This window comes from Pongo pygmaeus, chromosome 17, assembly GCF_028885625.2.
Source record: "Pongo pygmaeus isolate AG05252 chromosome 17, NHGRI_mPonPyg2-v2.0_pri, whole genome shotgun sequence".
Classification (NCBI taxonomy): Eukaryota; Metazoa; Chordata; class Mammalia; order Primates; family Hominidae; genus Pongo; species Pongo pygmaeus.
The window spans coordinates 50,663,055-50,675,148 of NC_072390.2; the positions used below are offsets into that span (position 1 = coordinate 50,663,055).

General features: G+C 51.5%; 1 protein-coding gene and 1 long non-coding RNA gene across 3 annotated transcripts in view; one reads left to right on the forward strand and one right to left on the reverse strand.

Moving 5' to 3' along the window:
* Positions 1 to 276: 276 nt before the first annotated feature.
* LOC129019146 (uncharacterized) lies at positions 277 to 7,470 on the reverse strand. Its single transcript, XR_008495530.2, has 2 exons — positions 7,376 to 7,470; positions 277 to 666 (listed from the first exon to the last, which is right to left on the reverse strand). It is a non-coding gene; the product is annotated as an uncharacterized LOC129019146 (long non-coding RNA).
* A 38-nt stretch (positions 7,471 to 7,508) lies between these two features.
* Positions 7,509 to 12,094, forward strand: part of MOCOS (molybdenum cofactor sulfurase) — a 75,219-nt gene continuing 70,633 nt past the window's right edge. The window contains exon 1 of one of the 2 annotated variants that reach the window (XM_054461337.2): positions 7,509 to 7,833. In XM_054461337.2, coding sequence (XP_054317312.2) covers positions 7,680 to 7,833 — 154 coding nt within the window. In that variant the 5' untranslated portion in view covers positions 7,509 to 7,679. Of the gene's footprint in view, positions 7,834 to 7,900; positions 8,711 to 12,094 lie in introns of those variants that run through there. The other variant, XM_063653600.1, reaches the window with a different exon arrangement.

Below are 12,094 nucleotides of genomic sequence, written 5' to 3' on the forward strand. Positions count from 1 at the left end.
TTTCACTCCCCACTCTCACTTCTGCCCCTGCTACCCTTAGTCTTTGGCTTTTGCTGACATTTTCCCCTCTTATCTTTTCTCCTGACCAAGTTCTAGGTATTTCGTAGGGCAGTCTAGGTGAGGGTTGGAACCCCAATGAGTCAGGCAACAGAAACCCAGCTCACACTGGCTGTCACTGTGGGCAAGCTGTTCCCCTCATCTCTAAAAGTGGAGATAAAATTAGTGTATGAGTCTGGCTTCCATTCAACTGTGTGTGAAAAAAATTGTAAAATTTTCTTTCTGGTTTACACAAGTTAAAAGTTTATTTCTCTCATGTGAAAGGAGTCAAGGCAGACAGACCAGGATGGGCAGGGAGATGTCTACAGGGTCAAGGACCCAGGCTCTTATTTTGCTGTCTGACGTCCTCAGTATGAGGCTGTCACCTTCCAGGATGGCTGCTTGGCCTCCTGCCGTGATCTTTGCATTCCAGCCAGCAAAGAGGAAGAAGGCATGAAGAAAGGCCTGCCCCTGGCTTTAAAAACATTTCTTGGAAGTCCCATACTATTTTGCTTAATCTCCTCAGGCAGAATTTACTGTTGTGGCCAAACCGAGCTTCAAGAGAAGCTGGGAAATTAAATCTTTATTGCATATGCCCATGTGCTCAGCAGAGAACTGGGGTGCTTCATTCTGGAAGAAAGGGAGAACAACAGTGACCAGTGTGTAGGATTGTTCTGAGAATTAAATGAGCCAATATATGTAAAACACTAGTTTGGTTCCTGGGATATAAATAAGACAGCAGTAATTTGTATCTGGTACTATTATGATTAAGTAAAACTCAGCTCATGTCACCTCCATAGAGCCTTTGGTAAACCTCTCAAGTATTCTTTTTTTTTTTTCCTCTGAATTCTGGAATATTTTATTCCAATTTTCTTTTATGGCACTTGTCACCTTCTATCTTCTATTTTTGTGTATGTTTTATGCTGTGTCAGATAGATGCCTTCTATTGTAAGGAAGTTCATCTCAAACACAAAGGAATTACTGGCTCATATGACTGAAAAAAATTCAGTGGTGGGATAGGCTTCAGGTGCAGTTTGATATGGGCTCTGCCTTCCTTTCTCTAGTTTGCTTAGCTCTGCCCTTTCCATGGCAGCCTTCTTTTGTTATTATTATTATTTGAGTTTCACTCTTGTTGCCCAGGCTGGAGTGCAGTGGCGTGATCTCGGCTCACTGCAACCTCCACCTCCTGGGTTCAAGTGATTCTGCTGCCTCAGCCCCTTGAATAGCTGGGATTACAGGCACACACCAACACGCCTGGCTAATTTTTGTATTTTTAGTAGAGACGGGGTTTCACCATGTTGGCCAGGCTGGTCCCGAACTCTTGACCTCAGGTGATCCACCCACCTCGGCTTCCCAAAGTGCTGGGATTACAGGCATGAGCCACTGGGCCTGGCCCGTTATTATTTTTAATAGAGACAGGGCTTCACTATGTTGCCCAAGCTGGTCTCAAATTCCTGGGCTCAAGCCATCCTCCTGTCTTGGCCTCCTGAAGTGCTGGGATTATATGGGTGAGCCACCATGCCTGGCCACATGGCAGCTTTCCCCTGAGGCCGTTCTCCCTCATTGCCGTAAGAGGAATGCAAACAGCCCCTACATTACTTTTTTCCTTGTTAATATCAAAGGAAATAACTCTTAGCGTTAAGTCTCTAACTTTACTCTGACTGGACCATTCCTCAACTAATCACAGTGGGCAGGGGAAAGCCACATGTTGAGTGGCTTGGGCCTGCCCATCTGATGTAACAAGTTGTGAGATCACCTATGCTGGCCTCGAGGCAGAGTAGGTCCCAGCGAGATCACATAGCTGCTCTAATGTGGGGTGGTTCTCCAAAGCAAAATCAGAGGGGCCAATGGATACAGGATGGGCAACCAATGCAAGCCCCCTATACGAGCCTGCTAAAGCCTAAACACCTGCGCATCAGATGGTTTTCCTGTTGTCCACAGCATCCCTGAATTCAGCAAATTTGTGACAATACATATTTGCTGAATTCAGGGATGAATGAGTTTGACAATGCTGATGGCTGGTGGAGGAAGTATTCTCAAATGTAATCTGCCAGTCAGTAAATAGAATATCTGAGATTCCTGTCTTGGTGGTTAAAGGGGTAGGAAGCAAAGAGTAGGAGGGAGGTGCTAGCACAGAAGGGACCAAGAAGGAGCTGGCCTGGCCCAGTGGACCTGCTCATGAATGAACATGGGAGAAGCCAAGCCCCCAGGAAGACAGCGCCAGGAAGATTGCTGCTCTGGGCCCTCTGCCTTCTCAGTCCTGTGGTCTGCCTAGTATTGGTGGGTTTGGTTGTTTTAAACATTAGATATAATGGAGGCTTGTTCCCAATCATGTCATGATGTTGAACTGCCCTTTTCGTTTCTATTCACAGGAAAGGTCTTGTGTCACTCTAGGGGAGGGAGCTTCCTGGGGTTTCTGATCTTTCTTTCCACTGCTCTTAGTTTCTACCAGGGCACTCTGCCAGTCTTTGGAGAGAAACTTGCTCCAATGCTATGTCTGTCTCACTGCTTCCTGTGCCAGCCCTCTTCTTACTTCCTGGGTACCAGGATATCCAGGTCTGTGAGCTCTCATTGTTGGAAAAGTGTTCGTTTCACTCTAGTAGGAAACACTTAATTTCATTATCCAAACCAAATTCAGCCTTCTTGGACATACCTATCCCTATCCTGATATTTGGTGGGAAATTTGATCCCTCATAATTGCAGCCCCCAACTATAGGTTGGTGCAAAAGTAATTGCAGTTTTTGCCATTTTGATGCAAAAGCCGCAATTACTTTTGCAGCAACCTAATATCTTCCAGACTAGGAGGGCAAGGTTTTCAGGGTGCTCACCAGTGGGAAAACCTCTACCATTACTCACCATTTAGGACTTGACCATTATAGTGGAGCTGCCATCCCCACCTGGATAATAGAGCTGTTCCTTCTTAGGCCACTGCATACCACCTACCCAACAAGTTTAACAATCTGTCCTAATTGTTTAAGTTTAACCCTTGTCCTAATTGGCCTTATGGCCTTAGATATTGCCAAGGTGCTCTCTTCTGGCTCTGTCCCCACTTCTCTAACTGAACTTTCCCACCTGTGGCATGAGACAGAGACCCTTTAAGTGCTACTGTCCCCAGGGCTCTGGCCTCTTTCCCTAAACACTTCAGAGGTCCTGAGATGACCTGTCCACAAGCCCCTCACATGACTCAAGTCTCTAACCCCAGACACTCTGTCCCTTTTGAGCCCTGAATCTCCACCGAGATGTCCTGAACCGGGTTCCATATTGTCTCCCTATGCCTGAGACTCCCTGTGTCCACTCAGTCTCCCAATCTGACAGCACCAAGTCACCTTGGGCCAGTCCTTAGTCCCATTAGTCCCTGAATTTCATCACTTCTGCACGATCTGGGCCTGAGACCAGGCCCTCACTGCTCTTCGCCAGGACTTTTGCCCAGCTTCTGACAGCAGGGCTGCCTGCAACCTCCCTACTCCCACCTCCCCCACTGCTGCCTGGGGTCTAAGCACACCCCTGATCCAGCCACTCTCAGGAGGAGACTCTAGGATGTTCCTGTCCCTTTTAGACCAAGGCCAGCTTTCTCCTCTGTACCAGAAAGTCTGACCCCTCTTACTTCTCTGACTCCCCGTCGCACTTATCCCCACAGAGCTACAGTCTGTGCTCCAGCTTCATTAAAAGTCCTGCATGTGGAATTCTCCGAGCCTTTTTGCACCTCTAGACCTTTGAGTATGGAATGCTACCGTCCCTCCCCCACCTCCTCCTCCAGGACCCTCTGGGAAGGTCTCCCAGCAGCCCCAGGTCTGCGAGGCTCTTTACCCCGAGCCTGGACCTTTGTGGGAAGGACTCTTCTCTAGCTCTCTGCAGCCTGGAGGGGTGACCTGACTATGAACCTATCTCCTTCCTCATCCCAGGAGCCTCTCAGGCACAGAGACTGCCTTGCTGACTGTTGTCTTCTCAGTGCCTACCATGTTTGCAGCAGGGCGCAGCTGCCCAGTGAACACTGAATAAATACCCCTGCCAAAAGCACTAGTAATTTTCAAATGAATTTTCTAGTGTTTCAAGCCTGAACAGTTGCAAGAGGTTATAGCTGGTTTCCCTGCTCCCGATTCTCACAGGCTCATCCAATCTGGTCATGGCCATTGGATAGTTCTACCTAAATCACTCATAGGGCACTTTCTAGCTCCAAAGCCTGCCTTTCCTTGTTTGTCTACCGCCAACTCCAAGCCTAACTCTGACAAGCACTCATTCATCTTCTGCTGAGTGAGTGAATGAATGAATGAATGAGTGAATGAATACATGAATGAACGCTTTGTATGTAGTAGAGATTCTTGCAAATGGAGCCCATTGCTAGGAGACACTGGGGGTGGGAATTGTTAACCAGGGAGCAAGGGGATTTGGGGAAGCATCATCAGGAGGTAAGGAATCAGGCTCAGTGGGCTGCACCAGGGAATAAGATTCACACGGGGAGAGATTTAAAGTACAAAATTGAGGGCATCTCACCTGTCTGCCCAACTGGCTCATAGACACATAATTTTTTAAGTTCTTAGGTGAGAAAGGGTTGCAAGTGGGAGTTGAAAGAGCTGTTTTCCTACCTAGCTGTAAACTTTAGGTGCAGAAGCTGGCCTCCTGGGAACTCAGCATGGACCAGCTCAGGTTGCTTGGAAGCTCCAAGGCCAGCAGCTGGACCAGGTGAGAGGTGGCCATGGCAGCCTATAGCACAGGGCCCAGGAGATCACTCCTCCTCCCAGGTCAGACATTCCTTGGTGGGGATAGAGGTTCTGCTTAGGCAGGGTGAGAGCGAGCAATCTGACTTCTGATAGTCTCTTTCTGGTAGGAGCGGCCCAGGGAATCTTGATGAAATGCACCTAAGGGTGCCAATTAGAGGCCAAGACTCCCAGTGTTTCTCACATTCCCTACTCCTCCTCCCATCTTGACTGGCTCACTGCTGTGGCCCACTTCAAAGGCTTCCTCCTTTGGACTACCTTCCCTGGATACCTTGCTAGGAAGTAGCCACTTCCTCTCTTGCAATCCTATACCTGCGTCCTGAACCAGTGCTGCCTGGGCACTCAGCCCACATTGCCTTGTGGCTAGTGTAGGTTCATTTTCCTACTCAGCTGTAGGCGCTATCTTCACATCCACCCTCCCAAGCACACAGTGCCCTAGATGGGCATAGCCAACTGCTTTAAAGTATTTCTGGATTAATGGTAGCTCAGTGATTTTTAATAACCTTCAGGAGTTCTGCACTGACTTGGCCTATTCCAGTCCATCACTAGGCGAGCTAGTCTGAAGCAGCACCCCTGTAGACTGGTGGTTTGTTAGTTGGCCGCAGAACTCCTTGAGGAGAGGTGCTCCTTACATTCCCAGGGAAATGACCTAGGCCCTCCCTCCTCAGAGTGCCATTCGTGAATGGGGCATCAACATCACCTGGGCTACTTAGAAACACAGAACCTCAAGGAGTCAGAACCTGCCTTTGAATTGGCTCTCTAGGGGATTCATGCAAATGAATGCCTGGAAACCCTGGCCTAGGGAAGACTCTCACCGGGAAGCAGGGCTTTAAAAGGAGGGGTAAGGAGTGACACACTGAACAGCTGCTGGGAGGATCAACTCCACCCCTCTCTCAACTTAGATGGGGAAACTGAGGCCCTGGGAACCACAGTGGCTCACACCAGAGTTAGCAAAACACACTTCCCTGCCTGGGCTCTGGAGACTGACTTCCCAGATGCTAGCTTGTCTTCTAGCTGTGTGCCCTTGTGCAAGTTATTCTGCCTCTCTCTGCCTCAGCTTCCCCATCTGTAAGAGCCACCTCCTAGATCTGCATATTTAATCATTGAACGACCAGGGCAGGTAAGAGTGTACACAGTGCAGTGCTTGGCACACAGTGAGGCCCTGTAACTAGCTCTTGTTATTAGTGCTGCTCAAAGCCACATTCACAGAAGACAGTCCAGTATCCAAAGTGCCTGCTTAAAGCATGGCCAGAAGGCAAGCAGATGGTGGGGTGGGCAGTGATGTCAATGAGCAAATGCCTGCATCCATCCATCAGTATATTAACTCCTCCTCCAACAACTATGGGTGTTTGTCGAGTAAGGTCCTGGACATTCAGCAGTGAGAGAGCTGGGGTGGTCGGTGGGCAGAGGCCACTGAGGAATACGGGTACCTGGGCATGGACTCTAGCGCTGCAGTCCACAGACCCCTGGGTCTCTGGCCAGGGGGAAATGAGCTCTTAGTGGCGGGTCTTTCTCTGGCCTGGTATCAGGGGCCTGGGCGGGAGAGCCAGGGCTGCCTGCTGCCTTCCCATGGCTCTCACGCTGGGCACTGGTATGCATCATGCATCAGCAAGGATCCTAGGGCATCTGCGGCCCATACCCTGGGTGGCTGCTGGCCTGGATGCAGCACAGGTTGAGCTCTTGGGGCATAGGCGTCCTTCCCACCTCGTCCCCACGCTGTATGCCTCCAGGGCCTGTGGGCCGCCTGCACCTGGTCGCCCGCCTTGGGTTCTCCACCGAGCCTGCCTCTGAGTTATCTCCCCTGAGCCCCAGCACCTGCCGCCTATCCGCACTATCCACCATCCCTGACATTCGATTCCCCCACGAGGCACCTCGCCTGTGCATGCAGTACCTGTTTTGCTTCCACCCCATTCCCAGCAGCGGGTTCCGCACCTGGGATCACACGTGAGATTCCCCCTACCCCCCAACAGCAGGCCTGGGCTCAGCTTCCTGCACCTGCCGCCCCACCCCTGCATCCCGCTCCGCACTTCCCGCGCATAGATTTGGCCAGGCCCTCCCTATTGAGGCACCTGTTCTCCAAGACAGAGCGCTGTGTCCCAGGTGCTCTGGGTGCAGGCGCGAGTGGGGATTGAAGGAGGCGCTCTTATTCCACTCTGTCCGGGACAGGGGCGGCTTTGTCGTAGGGCACTCTTGCCTTAATAGAGAGGGCCCGGCCACACCCACGTGCGGGAAGTGCGGGGCGGGATGCAGGGTTGAGGGGGCAAGGGCAGGAAGTAGGGCACAGTATGCGGTTGGGAGGGCGGGGAAGCTCAGCTCATGTGGATCCCAGCTGCGGGGCCCGCTCCGGGGGAAGCTCCCGAGCTTCCCGGTTCCGACAGTGTGCAGCCACTGAGAATTTATTAGCCTCGCGGACCCCTAATCTTTCCCCTTTTCTACCCTTTGCTCAGCCGCATTCTAACAAACGGCAAGCACACGCCCCGCTGGGTAGCAGCAACCCGAGAACGCCCCCACACCCCGCCCCCGCCAGACGCCGGTCCCCGCTTGAGAGGGTGAGGGTCCTGAGACCCCTGCGAGGAGGAGGGTCGCGGGGTTCCAGGATGCCGATGCCGAGCAGGAAAGATCACCTCGTTGCTTCTTCCACCGGCCTCTCCGCGAGACATAGCTAAACTTGAACTTGGCATTCCAAGGGTCTGGAAACATCTTCGTGGGACCCATCGAGAGGTTGTTTAAAGACGGGCACCCGCTCCCGCGCCCACTGGGGGAAAGGGCCGGCCAGAAGTGAAAGTCCGGCCGGGGCGCCACACCTAGGCTGCGGATTCCGAGAGACTGGAGGCTGGCGGCCTGGGAGGCGCGGCGGGGGCGGAGTCGCCGGGGGCCGGCTTCGCGCACTTCCCGGGCCCGGCCAGCCTGGATGGACTAGCCGGGGCCATGGCCGGCGCGGCGGCGGAGTCAGGGCCGGAGCTGCGAACCTTCGCGGGGTCCCGGGACCCGAGCGCACCGCGGCTAGCCTACGGCTACGGCTACGGCTACGGCCCGGGCAGCCTGCGCGAGCTGCGGGCGCGCGAGTTCGGCCGCCTGGCAGGTGAGGCGGACGGGCAGGCTTGGGGGACACGAGGTTTCTGGAATTGACGTGGACGGATCTTTTGCTCCTAGTGAGAGCGGCGCTACCTCATTTGGGGCGCATTTTGAATCGAAACTCCAGGAGGGACGTGTTCACGCGTCCTCTTCGTAGACACGGCTCCCTGAGGTCCCACCTGCAGCCCCAAGGCTTCTTGCTACTCTTACTCTTCAGACTTTCCGGTGGGCAGGACCAACCTAGCCGTCTTCCCCTTTTCCCGCCCTCCGCGAGCAGGGCTTAGGATAGTTCTTGCCCTCTCTTGCGGGAGACCCCTCACTGTAAAGGGCCTGCTGGGGCCGGGGTTGCAAAAGACAGCATGTCCAGCGGCCGTGACCCTTTGGATGTCCGCCCGAGGTAGGAGCGGTGCATGGGCCGCCAGCGCCCGGGCTGGGACAGCACCTCTGCCGGCGCGCCAGGTTGGGACCCGGAGGGCCAAGGCCTCCTGGCCGGGGCCTCCCGAGGCTGCGCTCTGCAGACTCCTCTGGGATAGCCTGTATTCAGCTTTGATTTTCGAAACTTCATTTTCCTCACTCTTGCAGCATCAGAACAATCCCTCTGAGCTCCAGTTCTCTGGGGGACTAGAAGAATTAGCAAACAGTGCAATTTCACCTTTAAGAACAGGGCGAGCCTGTGAATTAGACAAGACCAAGATCACATCGTGCCTTTCCTCAGAGCGGAACAGGCTGATGAAATTGCAAATCAAGCTCCATCTGGCCTTGGCCGACCCAGCCCTCTGCTGCCGGGGCCCAAGTTCGTGACTCATCCCTCTGCCAGGGACTTTGGGTGCAGGGCTTCATCAAGCCCCAGAGCCGCGTGCCGGGTGGTCAAGGAGGGTCTGCAGGTGAAGTGGGCACGTCTTGGCACAGGGCACCGGGGTTTGAGTGCATCTGCTCTGTCGCGATGAACAGCTGGTGACTGCTCCCCTTGTGGGGGCAGAACAGCAACCATGACTTAGGTTTCGCTACTCGGGTAGCTGATTTCAGCGCTTTGGGTCACTTCCTGGTGTTGTGGAGGGTAACTATGTTTTCCCTTTGGGGGCTGTGAGAACTGTGGCCTCCTCCTGTGTGTCTCCTCTGGCTTCCTAAGTAGGGAGAGTCAGGAGGGAGACGGGGGTGCCTTCTGCCAGCTTCTCTATTCACTCCTCATCCTTCCCTCTCGCAGAGTCACCTGCTGGAGACAGCTCCTCATCCTTCTTTCGTATTCTCTCTCTCTCTCTCAAGTATTAATTATGGAAATTTCCTACCACTCAGAAATAAATGGGTACTATGAATGCCTACAGGTGCTGGGGAGGGAGGCTCTCCATTCTTTGAAGCAACTCTTCAAGGCTACCTGAGTAATTATGTCAGCACCGCACCTCCTTAATCCCCTAAATCTCCTCCAGCTGTGATCTCTCACGCCCACTATTGGCCAACCTATCCCCTCAATGCTACCCTGGGAAAGTAGAGCTATATTCTGGTCCCCTTCTGGTTTCACTCTTGTCCCTCAGAGAACAGTACTTTTCCCCTCAAATGCAAAATTGGAATGTGTCAGCCAGGCTGGCCCTCAGAACTCGTTACCACTTACTGTATGTCTGGTAGTGTTGTGGGCATCTTTTATTTAATGCAAGTTCCTTGTATTTCCTCTACATTACAGTTAAAGCAGACGTTTGTGCACTAATCTGACGTCCCTCCCACTGCTGGGAGTCTTGGAACACGTCCACTTGTTTTTCTCCTAGAAACAAGCCAGAGAGACGGCAGGAAAAAACAAACCAAAATAATATCACCTCTTCCTCGTTCCTCCTCTCCCCTCATGAAGCTTTTCTGCCAATTTGAGAATTACTCTGGTTAAGTGGTAGCTCAGAATAATTAAATGCTTAAGCTTTAAGTGCTGAAATGTGTTACCTAACGATTTGGATGGGAACATCCTTGCCTTTGTGAAGGGAGCATATTGAGTATGCAGGTCAAGGGTCTCTGGAAGGCTTCGGGCTGAATCATGACCACTCACCATGCTGGAATGAGAACTGGAGGGGGACGACCTAGAGCTGACCCTGGAATTCTCTTTCCTGAAGAAGGTCTGATGCCATTTAACTTTGGGGGTAATTCACCTGTTTCTAATAACAGCTACACCTGTGTGCTGAGCATTGGACTGGGTGCTGCCATATACCAGCTCATTTAACCTTTGTCCCATCTGCAGATGAAGGAACAGGGGCCCAGAATGGCTACTGGTGGAGCCAGGATTCAAGTCTGGGTTGATTGATTTGGATTTTGTACCATTAACCCCTATGCTGCCTGACTTTCTCCTAACATCACATCTATGGGTGATTTAACACAGCTTTCCCACCCTTTTGTTTTTCCTGCAAAATTAACCATTGGACCAAAAGCCAAAGCATCTTCTTCTCCAATAGCTACTTGGCCCTGCAGAAGACTGTGGCACAGTGTGAGATGCTCCCCAGCAGCTTCCAGGTCTCACCTGTGGCCTTGACGCCGGGTGAACAAAAGCCTTTCTGTTGGTTTGGTACCTTTGTATTTCTGAATCTTTAGTAAAAGCGAACATTGTGTTAACAGCATCTTTTTGGACTAGCTCAAACATTTGATATGGTTTGGCTCTGTGTCCCCACCTAAATCTCATGTTGAATTGTAATTCCCAATGTTGGGGGAGGGACTTGGTAGGAGGTGATTGGATCAAGGGGGTGGATTTCCCCCCTTGCAGTTCTCGTGACGGTGCGTTCTCACAAGATCTGGTTGTTTAAAGTGTGTAGCACAAACTGGGTATGGTGGCTCAAGCCTGTAATCCTAGAACTTGGGAGGCCGAGGTGGGCAGATCACTTGAGCCCAGGAGTTCAAGACCAGCCTGGGCAACATGGTGAAACCCTGTCTCTACAAAACATACAAAAATTAGGCAGGCATGGTGGCTCATGCCTAAAGTCCCAGCTACTGTGGAGGCTGAGGTGGGAGAATTGCTTGAGCCTGGGAAGTCAGAGCTGCAGTAAGCTGAGATTGCGCCACTTCACTCCAGTCTGGGCAACAGAGTGAGACCCTGTCTCAAAAAAAAAAAAAAGAAAGAAAAAGAAAAAAGAAAAAAAAACTTTCTTTGGCTAGGTGCAGTGGCTCATACCTGTAATCCCAGCACTTTGGGAGGCCAGCCTGGCCGACATGGCAAAACCCAGTCTCTACTAAAAATATAAAAAAATTAGCCCAGTGTGGTGGCACATGCCTGTAATCCCAGCTATTTGGGAGGCTGAACCCGGGAGGTGGAGGTTGCAGTGAGCCGAGATTGAGCCCCTGCACTCTAGCCTGGGTGGCAGAGCAAGACCCTCTCTCTCAAAAAAAAAAAAAAAAAAAGAAAAAGTGTGTCGCACCTGCCCCTTCACAAGCGCTTTCTCTCTCTCTCTCTCTCTCTCTCTCTGTCTCTCCTGTCACCATATGAAGATGTGCTTGCTTCACCTTCCACCAAGATTGTAAAGTTTCCTGAGGCCTCCCCAGCCATGCCTCCTATACAGCCTGTGCAACTGTGAGTCAATTAAACCTCTTTTCTTTATAAACTACCCAGTCTCAGGTAGTTCTTTACAGCAATGTGAGAATAGACTGATACAACATTTAATGGTATCAGATTCAAAAGTTGCCAAAGGAGGGTGAAGAATTGCCAGGGAGCCTCCCTCTCATGCCAGCTGCAGCCACTGTGGCCACCTCAGAGTCAATTGCTGTCACTCATGTCTTGTGTATCTTTCCAGTGGTTGTCCATATTTATGTGTGCATGTGTACACTTTTTGAGACAGGGACTTGCTCTGTCACCGAGGCTGGAATGCAGTGGCATGATTATAGCTCACTGCCGCCTTGATCTCTTGGGCTTAAGCTATCCTCTTGCCTCAGCCTCCCAAGTAGCTGGGACTACAGGTGTGCACCACCATGCCTGGCTATTTATTTCTATAGAGATGGGGTCTCACTATGTTGCTTATGCTGGTCTCAAATTCCTGGCCTCAAGCAATCCTGCCTTGGCCTCACAAAATCCTGGGATTATAGATATGAGTCACTGTATCCAGTACACTTAAAACACACACACACACACACACACACACACGTGAGCCATATGTCTCACCACTTGACATAGTTTGTGTTTGTTTAAGGTCTTTCTCTGCCATTATCATGCTAGCTTCTATTTTGTTCATTGCTGTGTCCCCAGCACTTAGAACAATGCCTGACACATAGTAGGTGCTCAATAAATATTTCTTGAATGCAAATACACTCAA